Here is a 27,421-nt window from a genome sequence, read left to right as displayed (position 1 = left end):
TCACATTTTTCTCAGGAACTACAATACAAGGATTTCTGAAATTTGGTTTCAGGATTTATATAAGTCAGCTATACCGTGTGATGCGTTTACAGATTCATCACTCGACAACTTCCTGTTTACCTAACACTTGCATATTTTTACACTATTAATATTATCCACTTGCAGCGGGGGTATCATCAGTGAGCAGTAGCTCGCAGTTTCACTTGTTTCCCTTAAATTTATCATGTTTGTAAATACTTTAAAGTTAAAGGTTTATCAACAAATCAACTTCAAAGACTTTTAAATTAAAACACTATTCATGCTAATTGAAAGAAACCTTAGAATTTGCTTACAGCTTCAATTTTCAAAGAAATTACCCGCTGTTAATGTCTGTTGGGTCAATACGTTAGAGGTTTGATATGATATGTCAGCATGTTAGAGGTTTAATGATGATCATGAAAGAAGTTTAATTTCAGTACATTTTTCCAGTCAGACAAGAATGCCGTCTCGTCACTTTCCTGACTGTAATAGAACATATAAACTCTCTTTAAAGTACATCTTTGTCCTAAGGGGAGATAACCTCTTGTCTGATCATTTTGTTCCTCATCATTCAAATTGGATTAATGCCATCTTCCCTTTAAATTTATGTCTGATTGTTATAGCTTAAGGTCAGACTCGTAATCATTGTGGTATATCAATGAATCAATGATATTTCACTTCATACACATGTATGTTAGCCCCCCTTGTATTGAGGAAAGTTCTACTATTGTACAACATCCTATGCATGTGTTTAAATTTATGCTGAATTATAAACAGGTACATCCTTTTAAGTGTTGTATTTGATTAATCTTTCAGATACCCTTTGTTTTAATTTCAATAAATGCAAATTAACCATTCTTAGGGAGCTACCATTTGATTTTTATGGGGGGGCTAGGATGAAAAATTTTGTCCTGCATTTTTTAGCTGTAATCTCTGTCCTGCCTTTTTATTTTTCACTCTGTTTGTTCCTGCTTTTTTTTTTTAGTTTATCCTGACTTTTTTTTACCTAAATTGTCGTCCTGACTTTTTTTTTTTGCAATTGTCTCATCCTGCTTTTTTTTTTACTCAAAACTCCTGTCTTGCCTATTTTTTTCAAATTTCATCCTAGCCCCCCCCCCCCCCCCCCCCCATAAAAATCAAATGGTAGCTCCCTTAAATTGTATAGTCTAATGATAGTACAAGATTAGTTATTCTATATTGAACAAAGATACTTATCTATTGTCAGCCGTCATGTGGTAAAAACGACAATTCAAAGAATTCAACTTTATATATAACTTATATAGGACAATGGTGTAGATTAAAAATTACACCACTCCAGACCCTTTTGTTTTCCACAATTAATATTGCTAATAATTAACAAGTTCCGCGTCGAATCCAATGCCGATACCAATAGTATATTCACCTGTTACCTATTACCTTATGTGTACGTTCCGCATTTGACAGGCGCACCACCAAACAGTGTATTTAGGATTTTGCTATATATATACAGGTTATAATCACATGGTTGACACTACTAAATTCAATCATTGTCAAATTGTTCCCTAGTGTAGTATTTTAATCAGTAAGACTTTCTAAGATAACAATACGAATACTAAAAATCTGGACCTAAAATAAGGCGTACAGGTACAGTTTTTAATTTGTTAGCGGGCATGACGTAAAACAGCAAATAAAAGAATTCAACTTTATTTACAATGCTGTTGATTGAAAAATACTCCATTCCAGGACCTTTTGTTTTCCTAATAATTAATATTACCAATAATTGATAAGTCCCAGGTCAACGGGTTCAAACAGAAAAATTTTGAAAGCAGAGAAAACTGTGTATCTTATAATCGGCATGACTTTATCAGATGACAATACCAATACTTTAAAAATAAGGCTTACACATAGTTATATATTTTAATTCAGTCACGAACCCGCGATATCACAGGTGTGTTCTAGTATATCAATTAAAATGACGAGATTTTCTTTTATCATATATGTAATCATATGGTAACTTAAATTTAAGATTATTCAATATAAACCTGATAAAGATCTAAGAACTGTGGATTCATTTATTTTTTGGGGTATTTCAATCTGGTGGTTTGTCAACATCTGCATACAAATCGATAGACAATGTTGAACATTTAAACTTGTTACTTTTACTGATGTAATCCAATGAAAGTGTATCTCTTGAATTATCATGATTATACTGAATCCACAGTATACTTTGATGGGATATCCGTCCTTATAATTTTATTTAGACCAACTTGAATTTAGAATAAAAATCTGACATGTCTGAAGAAAAAAAGAATTACAAAAAATGTATTAGCATAATCTTTCTATTTTCTTTTTTTAAGCTGATCATTTCATCAACACGTTTTGTGCAGATTCACATTACAGGTAAGTACTTAGATTGAAATGTAAATATGATCAGAGAAATGTCAACTACATTATATCAACATTCTTTATGCAATTTGAGAACACAATTTCAGTGTATTGTCATTTCTTTCTTCTTGGAAAATAGTTGAAATTGCAATAGTTACCGATGTCAAGTTTTCAGAAAAAAAAGTGTGAAATTTTTTATCTGAAATTTAGAATTATTCCAAGGTTTAGGGTAGCATGACAAGATTTACAAATAAGTTGTGTATATTGTCAGCCCATTCGTTATAGTTAAACTTATTCCCCTCAAATGAAGATGATTTTGTTACATTTTTTAGTCAGAATGTTGGTCATGAATTAAAATTTTCTTAATTTTAGTCTATAATGTTGGACAAAATGTAGCTTGCACAGGGGTTAAAAAATTTTGTTACAGCTAACTAGCCCAGGACCTATTGGCAGCAGGATTTTACTAGCCCTGTTGGAAGAACTGCTAGTCCACCAAAACTGACCTGCTAGCCCTAGTATGCCTTAAAAATCAAGAGTTTGCTGCATAATACAAAGTGGGTGTCCTTTGTTCTGAAGGAGACATTATACACTGTATTTAATAATTTTTGTTGATCTATTATTTATTCTTTTGGTGCTTATCCTAACTTAGTTGTTCCCACATTCAAAGCAGACTTTTTATTGGCATGCTTGGGGCAACTAACGGCAATATTCACAGAGCATTGTCTGTTTTTTTTTCATTAGCAACAGCCAACCTTGCCAGGGGAATCACTGTGTCCCAGTTCGGCCAACTTTTCAGGAAGTGAATGCGTGATTTTTTGGCCAAATTGTAAAGATCAAAGAGAAAAAACAATAGATCAAAGGAAAATGCCGGCAAATAAGTACGAACATGTGCGAGTCCTGGACACTTTTATTTTTTTTCCGCGGCTTTTCCCTGTCGTATTTAGCATTTTTGTGGGATGAATTTTCAGCCTCGTTACTCCCTTCATCTACCGTTTTTCGTTTTGAAACTGACGAAGTTCCTGGGGTTCTCGCACTAAAATTTTAAGAAATATTTTGTGGCATGGTTTCGTGCTCAAGAGCTGTGCAACAAGACAGGTCAATACCAATCAATACATCATACCCCCAAATACCGTTAATTTAAAATCTCGGCATGATAAGCAATGTACAATACCCCAAGCCATGGTACAAGAAATCGATATTTAAAGTACGAGAATTGCAATCAACACATGATACCAGGCCACCCAAACATGCCAGAGTTATTTGTTCTTGTTTTAAAATATGTACAACAGGACCTGTACAAACCAGTTCAAATTCTTGGAATCCCGGATGACTTAATTGCATCGAAATGGCTAACATAGAATAGTGATGAAGGGATTTTTCACTTTCTATTTTGGAAACGTCAAGACTTTTTTTGTTACTAGTCCGTCGGGCATATCGGATTACACATTTTAATTGCCCGAGGCGTAAATGATCTAGTCCCGGGCGTCGGGCTAGTGGATTTTTTAACCCCTGTTGCAGCCTGTAATTAATTTTCAATCTCTTTATAAATCTTTTTGAAAAAGTAAAATCACAAAAATACTGAACTTAGAGGAAAATCAATTCGGAAAGTCCATAATCATGATAATCACATGGCAAAATCAAATAACAAAGCGCATCAAAAACGAATGGACAAGAACTGTCATATTCCTGACTTGGTACAGGCATTTTCAAATGTAGAAAATGGTGGATTAAACCTGATAGTATAGCGCTAACCCTCTCACTTTAATGACAGTCTCATCATTTGAAATAGTCATTTTATTTCAATTATGTCTTAATCAGATTTTGGTAAATTATTTGATAATGATAAATATTTGTCTTCAAACTGAAACAATAAACCAGTGATACAAAAACTGCTTTTATATGCATTTTATTTATGTGTCATTGAATCCCAGTTGACCCACATATAACTTGTGCAATACGCACAGGATGATTCAGTAAAATTCACCCCTTTGGGTTTAGAGTAAATTACAATAACACAGATGGTTACTCATTTTCTGGTGATTTGAGATAACAACACTGGTAAATTACCGTTTAATATCTAGGGAGATTTTTCATAGTGTATTACTGTACAAACCATCACTTAGTTCAGAATCCCAGGACCTGCATTTAGGAATGTACATATAATGCAACAAAGATATTTCTCTATTATGGAAGTGCAAAAAGAGCCGCAGATTCTTAGAGTATTTTGTTTAGTGAAATAGGATTTTCGAGAAAGTTGTTGTTTCAGCATCATTAAAAAGGGCGGTTGATGAAATCATGGGGGTGGTAGCACTTGGCTGAGTGGGGCGTATGACATTTGCGCCGATTTAGAAAATATTCATTCTTTCATTTGGGCCGATTTCATTTTTTCATTTGCGCCGATTTTATGTTTGCTCCTAATTCAGGCGCGTAGCTACGTTTACGTCAAAACGCCCGGGCGTACACTTGAATTTGATAAAAAAAAATCTACAGAAAATAGAAAGAACTTGTAAGAAGCACATCAGCTCAATTTCTTTGTCAAAACTTTGTCTAAATCCAGTCATGGACTGATAAACTTTTGCGATGAACATTCCAGACGAGAACCAGTGTCCAACAGAAACTTTTACGATATCAAATATTGCACCTGAATATCTCTGAATATGAATTATTACATGTTCAATTTATGAACTTTCCATTTCTAAGTTGCAACATTCTAACAGCACCTGCATGCGGGGTATATATCTCCCAATTGATATGATATTTGCGTGCTTGCACATGATTTCCTATCATGATTTTCTTGGTAGAGGATTGCTGCTCACAAGGAAGCTATTAAACCAAGAGTTCCAAATGGTGAAATGAAATAATCCCTTCGTAAATTTTACGGACTTCATCGCGAGTTGTTTGACTGTTATGAAATAACCGTTTCAATAATGATATCGGATATGTCCTTACACCGTAACTACAATCTCCTTCCCTTTCATGAATGTGACCTACCGAATAAGACTATTTACTGAACATGAGCAACACCACGGGTGCCACATGTGGAGCAGGATCTGCGTATCCTTCCGGAGCATCTAGGATCACCCTTAGTTTTTTGTTGGGTTCTTGTTGTTTATTTTTTAGTTTTCTGTGTTCGATTTAGAGTGTGACTGTCCCTCTGGTATCTTTCGTCCCTCTTTTACGAAATTTGGACATAAAATATGTGGGTTTGTTGGTTGAGTGCTTTACTCCCACAGCTCTTTTTGAATATATTTTTAAAGTTACTGGTTTTGACATTTTTTCTAAATCCAATAGCCAATATATTTAAAAAAACAACATGAATATTTGACATAACAAATAAACCATTAAGATTCTAAAGTATGCTGCTACTGATGAGTTTTTAATGACAGAAATGGTATATCTTTAGATTCCGGTTCGCTCCCTAGTTCTAACCCACTACAGCAATTGTTTGACATTTACCCGTTTTGGTATCTTGAATTCCTCGCCAAGGTTCGGGCGTACACGTAAATATGACCTAGCTATGCCACTGTAATTAGATTTACAGGTACGTTAATACTTGTACATGTACTATACTATATGATACCACTGGTAAAATCTGGTTCATTTATGTTAATTTTGATTCATATTGTTCTGGAACTTCGTTGTAACATGATGGACATATTGCACACTGAAACGAGCCAAAAGAGGGCCATACATATTGGAAGGTTAGTTAATGTCCTGAAACATAACAACATATCCTACAAATGTACCATAAAATCGTGTAAAGCCAGAGTCACCACAGATTCTATTGTCAAAACACAGAACGAGCATAATCATGTGGCAGATGTCCAAAAGACACAGAGGCTAAAGAACTATGGGTACGGTCAAGGAAAAAGTCTGGAAATGTATCTTGTAGGCCTTCTTCCACCTCCCCATGGTGATTCATTAAATTTGTACAAGTGGCTAACGGAAGAGGTCTATAATGATAAATGAAAAATAACATGACTTGGATGGAGAGTTCTCTCATTGGCACTCATACCACATCTTCTTATATCTGTTCACCTGTAATTTACCTGTAAAAATATCGGCGCAATTGAAAAAAAAAAATTGGCGCAAATGAAAGAAAAAATCGGCGCAAATGCAAAACGCCGGCTGAGTGGTCTAAGTAGTAATACTACTGTACTATTAGCTTGTCAGATTACTGATGTTGTAAGGTCTAGTCCCACATTACTAGGATTGTAAGTTTTCCTACCAAAGGTTGGTGGCATGGTTCTCTCTAGGCACTGGCTTCCTTCACCGATAAAATCTGACCATCACCCGATAGCAATAAAGTGCTGAAAGTTGTGTTCAACACCAATCAATTTACTAAGTTAAATCTGATCAAATTATGTAACATTGATATTTTCCTTTGCATCTGCCTTGTATTGCTGAAGTCAAACGATGTGGAAGGAAAGACTAATACATTTAGGTTTGCACTTAGAATACACTTTTCTAATTTTCACCTTCTTATTCATTACATTTCTGAAATCTTAGGGTCATGTGAATTTTTGTTTACCTAAAATTTTACTGATAATTCATGCAAATGATGTATAGTTCCTTACTTTCTGATAATATCGTGTGACTAATTTCTTTAAAACAAGAAAGGACCCTGAGAAACTTACTATCACTGAACTTTGCATATTGCCTGTTATATATAATTAGTAACTTATCATTTTTGGTTATCAAGTTACCTCCCTGTTAGAGGAAGAGTGTAATGTGAAAATATTTTCAGTTGTTGTGCATTGTTTAATTTTACAGGAAATTCACAAGTCATAAATACTGGGTTGAGCACAAAAACATATGAAAATAACCGTCTACCATCATGTATTATATATTGAATCAGGGTGGGAAAAGATAACCCACATGACGATTTGCAGAACTCCATGTACTCTATCCACAAAAATGATCCAATATTCTTTTTTCTATTTTAGACAAGGATTGTGCTGTAAGATGGCTAGAGAATATGACATGTTCATGGAAAGTGAAAAAAGGTATATTAATTAAAAAAGAAATAATTAAGACATGCAGTTGATGAAATAAGTTGATAACTTTCTAAATGATTAACAGCAAATCAAGATTAATTTGTTTCATCTACACTGACCTAACCTGAAACATTCTATTTCCAAGAATGTTTTGTTTATTGAATTAACATTATAAACTGCCAATTTTAGGACTATATGAAGATAATATTTATTGCCATGTATGACATCATCATCATATTTTACTCAAGAACTATCTATCATTTCCCTTAAATTTGATATCAAGCTTCATGTGAACTTGTTTGACCCTAAGGTTGGATGGGGGATATGAATACGGTCACTTGGGTCTTCTTCTGACAAGCGGTACAACCCTTCAAGGCTTGCCAGAGTTGGGTGTCCTTTAGCCTGCGCAAAATATCTGTCCCTAATCAATTTACATATACCTGCATTTTCCAGTGATAGCCCAAATTTCACTCACCTTCATCCCAGACATCATTCTTAACAGAACCCGATTGTATTAATTGTTAATCTCTTCTCGTCGTGAACATGAATGAAATATTTGCCACTGAATATTAAGCAACAAAAATTAAATCAATCATGTGAGCTTGTGGTACCATGCATATGATACATTTTGAATTCAATCAGTCATCAATTCCATGTTTACCAAATACTTAAAGCTCACATTTCAACTTGATAAATTCTGCTAAATATACATAAAAATTTGTAAGGGTTCCGCGGAACCCAGTGTCTCGCCTACTTTTGCTGTAAATTGCAGGATCAACAAAAATGAGGGAAAAAATCAATAAAAATATTCTGCTTGATACCATGTTTGGATTGTAGGAAGCTTCTGTCCAAGTTCCATAAAAAATCCTGGATAGTTTATGAATCTAATAAATGTTTTAAAAACTTTAACTGCAGACTGGATGTAATGTTAACTATAAGAAAAACTAAGTCCATTTATAAGTAAAATACAGATACACAGGTACAAAATATTAAAAAAATGTCCTTCTAGATACTAGCTTTTGATCATAAACAAGCTTCTGTCTTAGTTTGGTACAAATAAAAAATAGTATACATGGTATAAGAAAGTTATCAAAATTTAAAAAAATTTAACCACAGAGTGAATGTGTTGTTTCCTGGCAGAAAAAAAGTCCATTTAAAGTAAAATATTATGGAAAAAATGGATTTGTCATTTTACAGAATTTACTTCTGGATACTATTTTATGATCATAAATAAGCTTCTGTCAAAGTTTGATAGAAATCCAGGATAGTTTAAGAAAGTTATTTAAATTTTAAAAACTTTAACCACAGAGTGTATGTAATGTTTTCCCGCAGAAAAACTAAGTCCAATTATCAGTAAAATACGGAAAAAATGGAATTTTATTTTCACAAAATTTACTTCTGGATACTATCTTATAATCATAAACAAGCTTCTGTCCAAGTTTGGTAGAAATCCAGTATGGTTTAAGAAAGTTATTAAAATTTCAAAAACTTTAACCACAGAGTGAAGTTTTGTGGACGCCGCCGACGACACCGACCACGACGGAATGTAGGATCGCTTAGTCTAGCTTTTTCGACTAAAGTCGAAGGCTCGACAAAAAGGAGAACAGGGATAACCAAAATGCACAGACAATTAATACCTCGGAAGAAAAAAAGAAAATATTCCACATAATGTATGACTTAAATTTCTTCTTCAACAAGTGAGACATTTTGTAAACAGAACACATTGTGTAACTTGTATCTTCAACATGTGACAAATTGTGTATAGTTTATACACTGACACATTGTGTAACTTTTAACAGATAACATGTACACAACACATTGTGTAACTTTTAACAGATAACATGTACACAACACATTGTGCAACTTTTAACTACAATACAACATGTACATGCACAGTAACACATTGTGTAACTTTGTACAACACATAACACATTGTGTATCTTTTATCTACAACACATATCACATTACACATTGTATAACCTTTATCTACATCACATATAACACATCATTAGAATTGTGTAGCTTTTATTTACAACACATAACACATCTACAACAAATAAAGCAGTTTGTAACATATCTACAACACAATATGAACACTTATTAAACATTTTGCAGGTGGTTTTGTCATGTAAATGATTCTACAACAAATAAAGCATTTTGTAACTATTATCTACAACACAATATGCTAACACTTTATTAAAAATTTTGCAGGTGGTTTTGTCGTGTAGATGATGATAACTATGTGAATGTACCAGCTTTAGTTGGGTTTCTGCAGCAGTATAACCACAGTGATGACTGGTATTTAGGCAGACCAAGTATAAGTCATTCAATGGAAGTACTAGACAGAGCTAACCCAGGAGTAATTATATTGCCACTTTTATATTCTTTTGAATTGCTTGGATTTAAAATTTAGTTTGAACTTGTATTGACGTTAGTTGACTAAAACCAAGAATGACTATGAAAATCACGCATATTTTTAGACTTGAAATCTAGCCTTATGTGTAGTAAATTAGATCTATGTGAAATCTAATAAAAAAAATCAGTATTTTGTTTATTAAATTGGGAAAGCTTTACAAAGCTTTAAGCAATCCAACATTTTAAAAACAGAAATATATGGATGATTATCATCATGTATAGTCTATATGTCCTGTATGGTAAATTATTTATAAAACCTTTATATTGCAGCAAAAGTTGGCATTTTGGTTTGCAACTGGAGGTGCAGGTTTCTGTATAAGCAGAGGTCTAGCTGATAAAATGGTACCACATGCTGGGTAAGATATATACCTTTAAATATTATTTGTATGGATCAATTTTTAGGACCATCAAAAATTGGAATAAGAATTTTTCAGTGGTGAGATTCTTAAAGATGTTTGAAGATCATTGTGACAGTAACCAGACTAAAGTACATTTTTCATTTTACTGCTGTTTCAAAGGAATATGATACTCAGATTTACCTCTATATGACACATTTCTGTCATTTTATGAACAACTTTAAGTCATGCTTTCACATATATATATATATATATAGCACCAAGCTTCATATACTCATGTCAAACATTGTGACAAATTTTGTTCCATTGACGTTCTACTACCTATTTGACTAAGACTTGTATCTATAAAATATTTTCTAACATAGATCGTCGATTTGACTAAATGTTCACCATAAAAAAGATATTCATTCTTAGTATGTTTAATTTTAACTTTATATTTTCAGAGGAGGAAGGATAATGACAACAGGAGGCATCATAAGGTTACCAGATGACTGTACTGTGGGATATATCATAAGTAAGTGTCTCAAAAAATCAATAATTCTCATTTCTGTACATACATGACCATGATGACATATATTAAAAGTACAAAAAAAAATAAAAAAATACTCTAACAGATTTAAAATACAAAGAAAATAATTTTGGCCTGTGAAGCCTATGAATGCACCATCAGTTGAATCTTCCCTTTTAACCGTTTATGTCCTTTATGCTTTCCATGACAATATGCTATCTGACTTTAGTTTGTCTCATCAATTTTTCTGAAACTCTTACACAATGCTAAGAACAAAAACACAAATTTTAGGTAGTGAGTCATTTGCCATTCTAAAGAAATGCCTCCTTTTAAATTGGAAAATTGCAAAGCATGAATGGGGCATTCGTGACACATTCTTTTTTTATTTCAAAATAATTTTCAATTTAGGATGAAAACGCTGCATATTGCAATCTAGAATAGCTTTGAAGCTTGCTTGCAAATTATCATTGTTTATATGATAACCGATCAATTTTAAAAACTAATTGTCTATTAAGTTGTTAAATAATACTTTAAAATTGAAATACACTTGCTATCTTCAGAAAATATCACTTACATTTCTCAATTCTATCTGACACTCAATTGCAAAATAATAGCAATTAGGTTAAATTACCAGTTCTAAAACAGAAATTTGGCAAGTTTGATTATGAACATAATGACATGCACATGTATTTAATGCTGTTGTTCAGCTTAAAGTTCCTATTATACCTTTAACTAAGAAAAGGCACAAACATCAACACAGGACGAATGAAACTTTTAAACACAAATTCATAAGAAATTCTTCATCTAAACCATACAAAATTTGTTTGTATAGACACTGTGATACTGTACAAACTTCTTGGACACTTTTCTAATTTAAATATTTATATTGTCTAAATATGAATTTAAATATAAATGTGTTATTGAATTTATTAGAACAGGAAAAGGAATAGTAAGTCTGCTGACAGTGAAGTTGTTTGCTGTTGTTTATCATGTGTTTTATGTCTGTAAATTTAATGTTTGCTTTATTTTCAGTTTACTGCATGTTGTTCATTTGTTGTTTATTTTTTTAATAGTTTCAACTGAAATCTTGTTTATTATTCTGCAGTGTCTCATACTTTGACTATTTACATGATTTAGTTACTGTGAATTCATTATTTTAAGTGGTTTACCATTTTTTGTGGATTTCATTGTTACAGGTTAACCTGAAGTTAAAGATATAAACATTTTCTTTAGGCTTTTATGCAGAATTGAGCAATAACCACAAAATTGAATATAATGAAAAAAAAGGCAAAGTTTCTTTCAATCCACGAAAATTGGTATCCACAAAAATAAATGTTTCTATAGTACCTGAGTGATTTGCTTTAACATTATCTTTTTTTATCATTACATGTATTTCATCATTCTAAAATAATCATCATTGAACAGATAGGGAAGTCATGACTAAAATTGAAAACTACTACATATTTTAATGAAATATATTTTATGTGTGCAACAGGAGAATTTGATACCAGAATATGATCCCAGTCTAGATGTAAAGCTAAGGGGTATATGATTAATAATATTGAAATGTCTTATTTTTACTCTACAACCTGTTTTGAGAGGATCCTTTCTTCTTTCAACTTAAGTGGGACTGCTTTTCTTTTATTTTGGATCTTTTTGTCTTTTAACTTTGGAAAAGGTTTTAATACTTTTATTATGATTGCATTTTGTAAACACTCCAGTTGAAATCCTTGGTACAGTTGGTGGTAGAATAATTTGAATAGGGTACCAGTAGATTCTAATACTCACTTGCACTCATTTATAAAAAAATTACCTGTTTATAAATCTTTTAATCGATAATCCATTTACACATATTTTCCAATTTGCTAAACAGGAAATCCAAGAATTCTGTATGTTTCAACACCATCTAAATAATCTATTTTGCGTCAATTGTAAAAATCAGTTGCTTCTTTTAGATATAAATGATGTTTGGGGAATGTTGTTTTTTTTACTTTTTAGCTCACCTGACCTGAAAGGTCAAGTGAGCTTTTCCCATCACTTGGCTTCAGTCATCTTCCTGCTTCGGTAAACTTTTACAAAAATCTTCTCCTCTGGGCCAAATTTAACCAAACTTGGCCACAATCATCATTGGGGTATCTAGTTTAAAAAATGTGTCCTGTGACCGGGCCAACTAACCAAGAAGGCCGCCATGGCTAAAAATAGAACATAGGGGTAAAATGTAGAGTTTGGCTTATAACCAAAGCATTTAGAGCAAATCTGACATGGGGTGAAAGTATTTATCAGGTCAAGATATATCTGCCCTCAAATTCAGTTTAATATTGTCAATTTTATTAGGCTTGAATAGTGAAAGTATTTAGTTTTATTAGGTTAACATGGTTAAGAAGAAACACTTGTGTATATTTGAATGAAAAAGAATGATTTCAAAGTTTTTGATACATGCTTTTTTCAGTTGGTTTCATTCTAATGACTTTATGATTATGTTAATTTTAGCTCACCTGGCCCACAGGGCCAAGTGAGCTTTTCTCATCACTTGGCGTCCGTCGTCGTCGTCAGTCGTCCTCATTTTCGTTTATTTTTACAAAAATCTTTTCTGAAACTACTGGGCCAAATTTAATCAAACTTGGCCATTATCATCATTTGGGTTTCTAGTTTAAAAAATATGTGCGGTGACCCAGCCAACCAACCAAGATGGCCCCCATGGCTAAAAATAGAACATAGGGGTAAAATGTAGAGTTGGCTTATAACTCTGAAACCAAAGCATTTAGAGCAAATCTGACATGGGGTGAAAGTGTTTATCAAGTCAAGATCTATGTGACCTCAAATTTTCAGAGGAATCGGACAACCAGTTGATGGGTTGCTGCCCCTAAATTGGTAATTTTAAGGAAAGTTTGCTGTTTTGGTTATTATCTTGAATATTATTATAGATAGAGATAAACTGTAAACAGTAATAATGTTCAGCAAAGTAAGATCTACAAATAAATTAACATGACTAAAATTATCAGTCGACCCCATAAGTAGTTATTGCCCTTTAAAGTCAATTTTTAATAATTTTTTATACGATTTTGTAATCTTTTACAAAAATCTTCTCCTGAAACTTCTGGACCAATATAACCAAACTTAGTCACAATCATAATTAGGGTATCTTATTTAAAAAATGTGTGCGGTAACCCAGCCAACCAACCAATATGGCCAACATGGCTAAAAATAGAACATAGGGGTAAAATGTAGATTTTGGCTTGAAACTCTGAAACCAAAGCATTAAGAGCAAATCTGACAGGGATTAAATTGTTTATCAAGTCAATATCTATCTGCCCTGAAATTTTCAAATGAATTGGACAACAGGTTGATGGGTTGCTGCCCCCAAATTGGTAATTTTTAAAGAAATTTTGCCGTTTTTGGTTATTATCTAGAATACTATTATAGATAGAGATAAACTGTAAACAGCAATAATGTTTAGCAAATTTTTGTGAATTTTTACAAAATATTATCTTTTGTAACTAAAGGGCCAAGTTTATTATAGATAGAGAAAATTGTAAGTTGCAAGGATGTTCAGTAAAGTAAGATCTACAAACACATTACCATCACTAAAACACAATTTTGTCATGAATCCATCCGTGTCCTTTGTTTAATATGCACATAGACCAAGGTGAGGGACACAGACTCTTAAGAGCCTCTAGTTAACATAAGTGGTGTTTTTTCCATCTATTATTAATAATTTAAACTGATTATCATGTTTTCTTTGCTAAACTCCATTTAATTAAACATGATCTAACAGTTCTGAAATTTTGAAATTCTTTTTCTTTTTTCTTTTTTCTTTTTGAATTTTGAATTTCAACAACCATAACTTGTAACATGTGTAATGCATATATATAATGATTTTTTCTTCTTTACTGAAATTAAATTTATGTTAAAATATAAATCAATTTCAATAAAAACAGATTTAAGTACTTCGTTATTTGTATAATGAGCATATAGTCATGTATTTTATTTATGGTATTTTTTCCATAACTTACAGTATTATTATTTTTTAACATGAGACCAGAATGCAATATCTATGTTTCTTCCATTACCTTTACATTTTTGCTAATAATTACAGAATATTACAGAAATAAGCTAAATATATACATTGCTAGACTAGCTGTTGAATTCAAAATTGTCTTTTCTGTATAGTTTTGCTTAGTTGCAAGATAATATTGATGTCTAGTATGGTGATTTCTGAAGTATTCAAACATGCAAAATTAAATAATTAAAAAAAATATCATCTTATTTTTCAGATCATCTATTGAAAGTGCCATTAACAAAAATTAAAGAATTTCATTCCCACTTAGAGGGACTACATAGGATTCCTCAGCATCAACTCTCTGATCAGGTATGTACACCAAAGTCACTGACAGCAATCATACACACTCGTTGCTTTTCTTGCAGCAGCGTCGTCATCCTTAGCAGTGTCAGTAATTGTTGAGTTTGTTGCTTAAGGTAGTTAAATTAGAACATCTGGTGATAGATCAATGAAATTTTCTATAAAGTTGCATTACTGTCAGTACTTCTAAATAAGAAGATGTGGTATGAGTGCCAATAAAACATCTCTCCATCAAAGTTACAATTTATGAAAACCTTCACAGTACCTAAGACAGTTGTGAATATTACAACATTAAAAGACACTCTATGAACTATCAATTGAAATTGCTTAAATCAATCAGAACTTAAAGTGCAAAGTCTTGGTTAAAAGTTGTGATTAAATTATCAGAGACTATCAAAGATCTCTAACATTAACAACAGAAATTCTATAGAAAATAAGGAGTTGTCAATCAAAATCATATTTTTATTTTAATTTTTCAATGAATTTGATTTAATTTTATGATGAGCAATACAGCTAATTAGGAATAATTGAACTGTTCTGTCATTGTAAACAAATTTTGCCATTATACAATGACAAATTATTCATAGTCAATAGCAGCAGTTGTATTTTTCTTTCAGCTGACTTTAAGTTATTTTAACAGTAATGTGATAGATGTAAAAGGGTACAGCCATGAAAACGATCCAACAAGGTAAACATAAAATCAGTTTCTACAATATTTACAAAATATGGTTACTGTGCCTCGATGTAGTATCAAGTTTTATATTTGTATATGAGTTATATAATTATCTCCCTTTGAAACTTTTTCTGAACTTTTCAATATAATGAGATATATTGATACTTTGAATTCAGAAATGAGGTTTTGAATAATGCAATTGGGGGAGTATCACAATAGTAATAACTAACATTTTAATATCTGCTACATATATCTGTATGCAGCGTTTCCTGAAATTTCAATAATCAATGTTGCATTTTTGTCCGTTCATTTAAAATTGCAATAATTAGGTCTTTCCACCTTTACGTGTGGAAAGACCTATTGATTTTGTTCTGATTATTTATTTTTTTTTTTTTTCCTTCCGCCTCATTTCTTCATGCGGTGTAAAAATGTTTCAAAAGATATCGCTTAGTTTTTATACGCCCGTCAAAATTTTGACGGGACGTATTATGATATACAAATGTCCAGTGTCCGTCCGTCTGTCCGGCGTCAACACGTCGCACCGTAACTTGAGAATGACTTATCCAAATTTCATGAAACTTAATATTAATGTTTCTTATGATGGTCAAATGATCTGTATACTTTTTGGTGAAAATAAGATTTAAACTTTTTGAGTTACGGCACTTTATAACTAAAACAGGGGTGTGTTTTTTTCACATGTCGCACTGTATCTCAAAAACGATTCTTGATTATGACTTAAAACTTTAAACACTTCTTAGTATTTTAATCTCAATATCTGTATACTTTTTGGTGATGATTCAAAATTTCATTTTTGAGTTATTGAGTATTTTGTAAAAAAGGGGGAGGGTTTTTTTACATGTCGCGCCATATCTCAAAAACTATTTATGATTATTGCTTAAAACTTTACACATGTCTTTGTTATATTAATCTCAATATCTGTATACTTTTTGGTGATGATTCAAAATTTCATTTTTGAGTTATTGAGTATTTTGTAAAACGGCTTTTTACATGTCGCGCCGTATCTCAAAAATAAGTTATGATTATTGCTTAAAACTTTACTCACTTCTTTGATATATTAATCTAAAGATCTGTATACTTTTTGGTTTTGATTCAAAATTTTATTTTGGTAATATTTAGTTTTTGTAAAAAAAAAAACAGGGTGGGGGGGTTTCACATGTGTCTTTAAAACAATATATGGTTATTGCTTAAAACTTTCTCATAAACTATTTATGATTATTGCATAAGACTTCCACATAAGACATCGGGCGTATCATGCGCTCATGGCGCAGCTGTTTATTTTTGTATATGAGATCATACAGTCTATACGCTTTTGAAACTCACCCTGTTTAACCAAACACTTTTCTTTGTAAGAGTTATCTCCCCAAACACTGTTTTTCTTGTTATCAGATCTCCTCCGCAACTGTAAAAGAAAGCGACAAATTTATTTTTCAAAATTGCTCGTTATATCCTCAGGATGTTACGTTTTATTTTGACCGAAGCTTTACGAATACCCCATATGAGAGTAATTTCCCCTTTTGTATTGAAATAAGTGAAATAAATTTGTAACTGGAAAACCATAAGTGATAGAGGCCTAGGGTCTTTTGATTTGAGGCCCTTGGTCAAAAAGTATGAAAATGAGGTCAAGGTCAAAGGTCAAGTTCATGATCAAATTTTTGATTTTGGCTTGTTATCTCTTATTTCGTAACATGTAAATTTTACTTACGTAACATTTAATGCGAGTTTTGCCCCCTTTTATATCTAATATTAGTTGTATGGTAATATAACTCATTAACTCATTAACAATATAAAGTAGAGGCCTAGAGTCTTTTGATTTAAGGTCCTTGGTTGATGACCTTGAAATTGAGCTCAAGGTCATAGGTAAATTTAACGTTCTAGATTTTGACCTTTGCTTTTTTCCTCTTATATATACATATAAAGCCATGGGACTTTTGGCAAAAGGTTGCAAGCAATGTGACCTTGAAAAATCCAACCGGAAGTGACCTTTTGTAAACCGGAAGTAGCCGTTTTTTTTGTACTAATTTAATGTAAAAGTATATAGAACCATCTATTTTTGGAATCAGTGTCAAGTAAACTATCAAAACATACCGAAAGTAACATCTTTTAAACCGGAAGTAAAAAATGATCTCCTTATTTATATCTTTTTGTACAGAAACCATACATTTTTGGAATCAGTGTTCAATAAGCTGTCATTTGACGCTAAAATTGACATTTAAAACCGAATTTTAATATTTTCATATAAAAAAGATCTTTACTAGTGGAAAGACCATCAATGGTTCTCTGAACAATTGGTTTTTAATATTGTTCTTACATCTCTTCTGAAAAAAAAATCCACATGTTTGTTATCAGTTATACTCTGAAACTACAAGTCTAATGGACCCCAAAATTTGCATTCAGCAGGGCATACATGTACTAAAAGTTTATAAAACAACGTGGTGCAGATATCTCTCAAGACTTTTCCTAGAGAAAAGAAATTGCAATGCCATAAAAATCGATTGCTAGGTCCGTACATCTCAGTGAAATCCTACAATAAAATGTCCGCTCCTAGATTGAAATACTAATCTGTGTTACAAACAGGTGCTGAAAAATGTACATTATCAGAAAATAATCCTTAAATGTGTATTAAAGTTACACCGGATCAATTAAATCCAAAACATGCACTGCTGGTGAACTGTGATCAAAATGTCAATTTCCTACAATGACAAAAGAAATGACATTGTGTACATTCCGTATCTATACATGTTGTCTATTCAACGTCCCCACCTAAAAAGGAATAAATATACTAAGTTTTCGTTATTATAAACCCACGTCACGTGATGTCTCCTCAATCTGGTGCGAGAAGTCGCGCGCTGGACCTGAAATAAAATAAAAACTTTCCGAACTAAACATGAAACTTCCCCAGAATAATATAGACCCCTTACAGAAACAAACAAACACGCACACACATAACAAACAATCATGTTTCAAAGGGGGGAAAGACCGTTTACAATTGCTTTTTAAAAGCAATTGATTTATATTTAATGTTTAGTTTTGTCCTTTCGTTTCAATTTACAATAAAAACTGAACGCAATAATTTTTTGATCTTACAGTTATCATGAAAATGACATCAACAGTATTAGAAATAATTAAAATTTAATAAAAATGGAAGAAAACAACATTATCAGTTGAAAAAGCATAATAATATATATAGGTAATGGTAAATTCAAAAACAAAAAAAGCACAAAAGGGTCTGTGCATCTCATTTACTTGTTAAAAACAGAAATGATGAAAAACACCAATAATAGTTTCAGCAATATTTTGAAATTTTCTAGTATATCTTGAGATTGTGTTCTTATTCTCATTTCTTTTCAGATTTAAAACAGTTCACTGTCATCTGTATCCCTACCTTTCTCAGTGTGTAGACATGCCAAGATGGTGACCAGTATTATATAGTGTTCACCTATACCTACTTGCTTCAGATATAACTATAGTGCTGTTGCTGAAATGCTGCTGCAAGACTTTATATTTATACTATAGATTCAAGTCTTTTTGTAAATGTATCATGCACAAGCAGAACAATTTCAACGAGATCAACAAAAGATGAAAACTTTTTGATACATTTGTAAATGATAAATTTTATAATCTGTGATATTGGCATGAAATGGTTGTAGTAGATTATATTTTTATAACTTGAATTAATGAAAATTATTGATTTTGTAACTATGTTTCAAAAGTGTTGCAAGTATCTTTTTTTGTTATGTTATTTGTTTTGGAAAAAAAGTCCCACTGAATTTATGTTATTCAAGGGAGATAATTATGTAAATCCAAGTTAAATTAAACCCAAATAATTTTTTAGACAACTGTATTTTATAGTTGTAAAACTGAGCTCTTAAGGTTTTATGTTTTGCAAAATTGCTGATACATCAAATGATAAAAAAAGAATTTCAGAATAGATGTTTGGTGCTTACATGTGAAGTGCAATTGATTGATAAGTTGGTTGTGTTCTGATCTCATTTAAATTTTTAAATTTTATGTAAAATTTCATATCACATTCATCAAAATAAAGTTGTGACTAAAGTTTTATAATGAGAAAATACAATATTTTTATTGTGAATTTGTCCTTTATTTTATTTTTCATTATAATTTCCATGACAGTTAACACTTTATTAACTAATAGCTGATTTATGATTTCCTCTACCAGTTGATTATTTTTTTGTAATCAGCACATGGTTTGTTTTATTTCAGTCCTCCATTGTTCAAAATTAAATTTTAAAGTAAAATTTTCTTGCTTTCCCCTGATTTTGCTATTGGAATATCATGAAAAAAGGATGACCGGTCTGAAATAACTCTTTATGCAGATTATTGAAAGCAAGATAAAGTTTGTTTAAAAGTCAATCTAGAAGTTCAAATGCAATTGTGAAGAAATTTAATTAATTAATTATTATTTGTATTTCAGAAATGCAATACGTGAACCTTATTTGTTTTTTCCTGTTTAAATTGTTTTATAACAGTGTTTTGGGTCTAAAGAGAGGCCTTAGTAGGATGCTGTCCAATGTGAGCCAGGCCTTTGTGTTGAAGGCTGTATTATAACCTATTATTGCTTTATCTACGCTGTGTCTTGATGGAGAGTTGTCTCTTTGGTACTCCTACCACATTTAAAAAGATATTCCCTCTGACATTTGAAATTGAACTGAAGTTGCCTTGTTACTAAGGTTTCTTATATTGACCTATCCCTTTTCTCTCTTGCTGGATAGTTTTATACTGGTCATTTGGGGGCACTATGTAGCATACTGATCAATGAGATGGCTCAAAATCTCATTACACTATAATTTGACATTTTCGTACTTAATATATATAAACTGAAAATTCATCATCTGATGGTTTATTCTCATTTCGCCTTAGCTGTCAAAATAATTATATAAAATTAATCCCAGTTTGCCTTAGTACAAATTTTCAGGTACACAGAAATAACTAAGGCGATATGGGAGCTTCTGTAAACAATGTAATTAAGTAATGTTTTGTTTGTATAATGTAGACGAAAGAATGTGTTTCATGTGTAATGATGACATAGAAGACGAAAAACATGTAATATTTTCTTGAATATTTGATATATCTTAATTATAATAAAAGAAATACTGTTTGTTTTTTATCTTTATGTAAAAGATTTAGTTATTAAAAGTTAAAATACAGAAAAATGTATAAATACATGTGCTTCCCTTAATTTTGCCTCAAACTTTGTGTACATTTAATAAAAATACTTCCTGTCCATTTGCACTAAAGACAGATAAAACAGATGGCACATAACATTCATATCACCAGGTCATATTTCTAATTGCTCAACTTTTGCTCAACTAAAAAAATTTCAAAGTCTGAATGCTCAACTTTTCCTCAACTACAAAAATTTCAAAGTCTGAATGCTCAACTTTTGCTTAACTATATGAAAACCAAAGATCAATTGCTCAACTTATTCCTCAACTTAATGGCAAGCTTCAGTTGAGGGCCAGTTGAGCGACATCTATTAAACATACAGTGCTTGGCCAGGTTTGAGTTGAGCTAAGATGCTCAACACCTAGCCCTCAACTATTTTGTTTAGAACAGCTCACCCTCAACTGTCCGCCACATGGCCATCAACTGGCCCTCAACTTTTTTTCTGTAGGGGTACTTCATGTATCAGACTTATGAAAAATGGCCAGAAGTTCATTTTATATGAGCCTGTGCCAAAAAATAGAGGTTTTCAAATAAAGTGAGGTCTTATATCAAATGTAATATTTTTCACTAACCACAATTTTCTGAAGTTGTTAAGTTATCAAAAAAACTTTAACATATTATAAATGTATTTTTAATGGAAATATAAGTTTCAAATAGCATAACACATGTGGATAAAAAAGTCTTTAGCAATGTCAAGCTTAAAAAAACAGGTTGTCAATTTAGGCCATTTCCCGCATTTGCATATTAAAAAGCATATAAATGATATGGGAGATGGAGATATGCTTCTTTTTGCTTAAATCTATGCTTAGATATGACAAAACATGGAGCCTGGATGTAACAAGACTGTCACTATCAACTATATATGTAGACAGTATGGTCTGATGCAAAGTTTATTAACTTTACTGTTTAAAACCTGAATGAAATTTCAGCCTCAAAAGGCCAATATTTTAACCACTAGCTATCCAACAGAAGAAAATAAAGGTAGTCTGTTAAACAGAAATGGTTAAACAACCAGTAATAAGTGTTTCTGGTATAGATTCAGTGCAATCTATTTAGGAATACAACTTTTAAGTGCATAGAACTTCACATTACACCTGCTGTGTATACTGACCGTTAGACTTAGACTATTAAAACAGCACATTTTGCACTCTTTTTATGTTTTTATCTACTTTTTTTTGTATTCAGTGTTCACAAATGAGTAAAACAACTGAAATAAATACCACAAACACAAATAGATATCAGAAAAAACCTGTCAGAGAGAAATTGAGCATGCTGTTTTTGCAAAAATATTGAAAAAAGTGAAAAAGCTACATTTTGGTCATTTAACCTGAAAAGTGACTTTTTCACAAAATTTCTATCAAATGAAAGTGAAAATCATTTCTTCTCATGTAGTTTGACAAATTATTACCAATAGATCATTCAGAGAAGCTGTTAAAGTAAAAATTCAAAATTTGCTGAAATGCACCTCTTAGGGGCCTAAAACTTGACCAATTCTGATAAAACTTGGCATGATTTAAGCTTAGTATATTATAAAACAGTTTACAAAGTTTCAAAGCCATATGACACCAAAAAAAAAAAATTGTGGCATGTAAACACCTGAGTCTAAAGGTCAGGCAACCTTATGGTAATGCCTATCATTTGTACCTAGTGTGGACAAAAGCTTAGCCGTAGAAAATCTTGAATGAACTCAAGAACGTTGGTGGTAGAGTCTCCCGACCCTAACTTTAGACATCAATTAAAAACGTTCCCTAATTTAACAACCTGGGTCTTTGGGTCCAGGCAACCTTGGGCAATTGCCTATCATTCTTACCTGGTATGGACAAAGGCTAACGGTAGGATTTTTTTATGAATTAAAGAAGGGGGATTGGAAAGTAAGTCTACCCCATTTTTGGAAGTCAATTTATAAAGTTTCATAAATTAAACCACCTGAGTCTTAAGTCAATGCAATGGTTGATGTAACACAGAAGGATGTTATACACCTTATATACCACATGTATCCTGGTGGATGTAACACAGAAGAATGTTATACACCCTATATACCACATGTGTCCTGGTGGATGTAACACAGAAGGATGTTATACACCCTATATACCACATGTGTCCTGGTGGATGTAACACAGGAGGATGTTATACACCCTATATACCACATGTGTCCTGGTGGATGTTATACACCCTATATACCACATGTGTCCTGGTGGATGTAACACAGGAGGATGTTATACAACTTACATACAACATGTACCCCGGTTGATGTAACACAGGAGGATGTTATACACCTTATATACCAAATGTGTCCTGGTGGATGTAACACAGAAGAATGTTATACACCCTATATACCACACGTGTCCTGGTGGATGTAACACAGAAGGATGTTATACACCCTATATACCACATGTGTCCTGGTGGATGTAACACAGGAGGATGTTATACACCTTATATACCACATGTACCCTGGTTGATGTAACACAGGAGGATGTTATACACCTTATATACCACATGTGTCTTGGTGGATGTAACACAGGAGGATGTTATACACCCTATATACCACATGTACCCCGGTTGATGTAACACGGGAGGATGTTATACACCTTATATACCACATGTACCCTGGTTGATGTAACACAGGAGGATGTTATACACCTTATATACCACATGTGTCCTGGTGGATGTAACACAGAAGGATGTTATACACCCTATATACCACATGTGTCCTGGTGGATGTAACACAGGAGGATGTTATACACCCTATATACCACATGTACCCCGGTTGATGTAACACAGGAGGATGTTATACACCTTATATACCACATGTGTCCTGGTGGATGTAACACAGGAGGATGTTATACACCTTATATACCACATGTACCCTGGTTGATGTAACACAGGAGGATGTTATACACCTTATACACCACATGTGTCCTGGTGGATGTAACACAGGAGGATGTTATACACCCTATATACCACATGTACCCCGGTTGATGTAACACGGAAGGATGTTATACACCTTATATACCACATGTACCCTGGTTGATGTAACACAGGAGGATGTTATACACCTTATATACCACATGTGTCCTGGTGGATGTTATACACCCTATATACCACATGTGTCCTGGTGGATGTAACACAGGAGGATGTTATACACCCTATATACCACATGTACCCCGGTTGATGTAACACAGGAGGATGTTATACACCTTATATACCACATGTGTCCTGGTTGATGTAACACAGGAGGATGTTATACACCCTATATACCACATGTATCCTGGTGGATGTAACACAAGAGGATGTTATACACCTTATATACCACATGTACTCTGGTGGATGTAACACAGGAGGATGTTATACACCTTATATACCACATGTACCCTGGTTGATGTAACACAGGAGGATGTTATACACCCTATATACCACATGTGTCCTGGTGGATGTAACACAGAAGGATGTTATACACCCTATATACCACATGTGTCCTGGTGGATGTAACACAGGAGGATGTTATACACCCTATATACCACATGTGTCCTGGTGGATGTAACACAGGAGGATGTTATACACCTTATATACCACATGTACCCTGGTTGATGTAACACAGGAGGATGTTATACACCTTATATACCACATGTGTCCTGGTGGATGTAACACAGAAGGATTTTATACACCCTATATACCACATGTGTCCTGGTGGATATAACACAGGAGGATGTTATACACCCTATATACCACATGTTCCCCGGTTGATGTAACACAGGAGGATGTTATACACCTTATATACCACATGTGTCCTGGTTGATGTAACACAGGAGGATGTTATACACCTTTTATACCACATGTACCCCGGTTGATGTAACACAGGAGGATGTTATACACCTTATATACCACATGTGTCCTGGTGGATGTAACACAGAAGGATGTTATACACCCTATATACCACATGTGTCCTGGTGGATGTAACACAGGAGGATGTTATACACCCTATATACCACATGTGTCCTGGAGGATGTAACACAAGAGGATGTTATACACCTTATATACCACATGTATCCTGGTGGATGTAACACAGGAGGATGTTATACACCTTATATACCACATGTGTCCTGGTGGATGTAACACTAACACAGAAGGATGTTATACACCCTATATACCACATGTGTCCTGGTGGATGTAACACAGGAGGATGTTATACACCCTATATACCACATGTACCCTGGTTGATGTAACACAGGAGTATGTTATACACCCTATATACCACATGTGTCCTTGTGGATGTAACACAGGAGGATGTTATACACCCTATATACCACATGTACCCGGGTTGATGTAACACAGGAGGATGTTATACACCCTATATACCACATGTGTCCTGGTGGATGTAACACAGAAGGATGTTATACACCCTATATACCACATGTGTCCTGGTGGATGTAACACAGGAGGATGTTATACACCCTATATACCACATGTGTCCTGGTGGATGTAACACAGAAGGATGTTATACACCCTATATACCACATGTGTCCTGGTGGATGTAACACAGGAGGATGTTATACACCTTATATACCACATGTGTCCTGGTGGATGTAACACAGGAGGATGTTATACACCTTATATACCACATGTATCCTGGTTGATGTAACACAGGAGGATGTTTTACACCTTATATACCACATGTATCCTGGTTGATGTAACACTGGAGGATGTTATACACCCTATATACCAGATGTACCCGGGTTGATGTAACACAGGAGGATGTTATACACCCTATATACCACATGTGTCCTGGTGGATGTAACACAGGAGGATGTTATACACCTTATATACCACATGTGTCCTGGTGGATGTAACGCAGGAGGATGTTATACACCTTATATACCACATGTGTCCTGGTGGATGTAACACAGGAGGATGTTATACACCTTATATACCACATGTATCCTAGTGGATGTAACACAGGAGGATGTTATACACCTTATATACCACATGTATCCTGGTTGATGTAACACTGGAGGATGTTATACACCTTATATACCACATGTATCCTGGTGGATGTAACACAGGAGGATGTTATACACCCTATATACCACATGTGTCCTGGAGGATGTAACACAGGAGGATGTTATACACCTTATATACCACATGTATCCTGGTGGATGTAACACAGGAGGATGTTATACACCTTACATACAACATGTATCCTGGTTGATGTAACACTGGAGGATGTTATACACCTTATATACCACATGTACCCTGGTTGATGTAACACAGGAGGATGTTATACACCTTACATACAACATGTACCCCGGTTGATGTAACACAGGAGGATGTTATACACCCTATATACCACATGTACCCTGGTTGATATAACACTGGAGGATGTTATACACCTTATATACCATATGTACCCCGGTTGATGTAACACAGGAGGATGTTATACACCCTATATACCACATGTACCCTGGTTGATGTAACACAAGAGGATGTTATACACCTTACATCCAACATGTACCCGGGTTGATGTAACACAAGAGGATGTTATACACCTTACATCCAACATGTACCCGGGTTGATGTAACACAAGAGGAAGTTATACGCCTTACATCCAACATGTACCCGGGTTGATGTAACACTGGAGGATGTTATACACCTTTCATACCACATGTACCCGTGTTGATGTAACACAGGAGGATGTTATACACCTAATATACCACATGTACTCTGGTGGATGTAACACAGGAGGATGTTATACACCTTACATACAACATGTACCCGGGATGATGTAACACAGGAGGATGTTATACACCTAATATACCACATGTACTCTGGTGGATGAAACACAGAAGGATGTTATGCACCTTATATACCACATGTATCCTGGTGGATGTAACACAGGAGGATGTTATACACCTAATATACCACATGTACTCTGGTGGATGTAACACAGGAGGATGTTATACACCTTATATACCACATGTACCCTAGTTTATGCAACACAGGAGGATGTTATACACCTTATATACCACATGTATCCTGGCGTTTGTAACACAGGAGGATGTTATACACCTTATATACATGTACCACATATATCCTGGTGGATGTAACACAGGAGGATGTTATACACCTAATATACCACATGTACTCTGGTGGATGTAACACAAGAGGATGTTATACACCTTATATACCACATGTACCCCGGTTGATGTAACACAGGAGGATGTTATACACCTTATATACCACATGTGTCCTGGTGGATGTAACACAGAAGGATGTTATACACCCTATATACCACATGTGTCCTGGTGGATGTAACACAGGAGGATGTTATACACCTTATATACCACATGTATCCTGGTGGATGTAACACAAGAGGATGTTATACACCTTATATACCACATGTACCCCGGTTGATGTAACACAGGAGGATGTTATACACCTTATATACCACATGTGTCCTGGTGGATGTAACACAGAAGGATGTTATACACCCTATATACCACATGTGTCATGGTGGATATAACACAGGAG

General features: G+C 33.5%; 1 protein-coding gene across 11 annotated transcripts in view; it reads left to right on the top strand.

Annotated features, from left to right (window-relative positions):
* Positions 1-20,831, top strand: part of LOC139521893 (fringe glycosyltransferase-like) — a 50,338-nt gene extending 29,507 nt beyond the window's left edge. For 8 of the 11 annotated variants that reach the window (XM_071315594.1, XM_071315591.1, XM_071315595.1 and 5 more), the window contains 8 exons: positions 2,355-2,397; positions 7,329-7,388; positions 9,591-9,738; positions 10,065-10,150; positions 10,594-10,664; positions 14,933-15,027; positions 15,636-15,706; positions 19,061-20,831. In XM_071315594.1, coding sequence (XP_071171695.1) covers positions 2,355-2,397; positions 7,329-7,388; positions 9,591-9,738; positions 10,065-10,150; positions 10,594-10,664; positions 14,933-15,027; positions 15,636-15,706; positions 19,061-19,127 — 641 coding nt within the window. In that variant the 3' untranslated portion in view covers positions 19,128-20,831. Of the gene's footprint in view, positions 1-2,354; positions 2,398-7,328; positions 7,389-9,590; positions 9,739-10,064; positions 10,151-10,593; positions 10,665-12,153; positions 12,203-14,932; positions 15,028-15,635; positions 15,707-19,060 lie in introns of all 11 variants that reach the window. The other 3 variants (XM_071315599.1, XM_071315598.1, XR_011664084.1) reach the window with 2 other exon arrangements.
* Positions 20,832-27,421: the final 6,590 nt, after the last annotated feature.

Source organism: Mytilus edulis, chromosome 4 (genome assembly GCF_963676685.1).
Source record: "Mytilus edulis chromosome 4, xbMytEdul2.2, whole genome shotgun sequence".
Lineage (NCBI taxonomy): Eukaryota > Metazoa > Mollusca > Bivalvia > Mytilida > Mytilidae > Mytilus > Mytilus edulis.
This window is presented reverse-complemented; position numbering and strand designations above follow the sequence as displayed.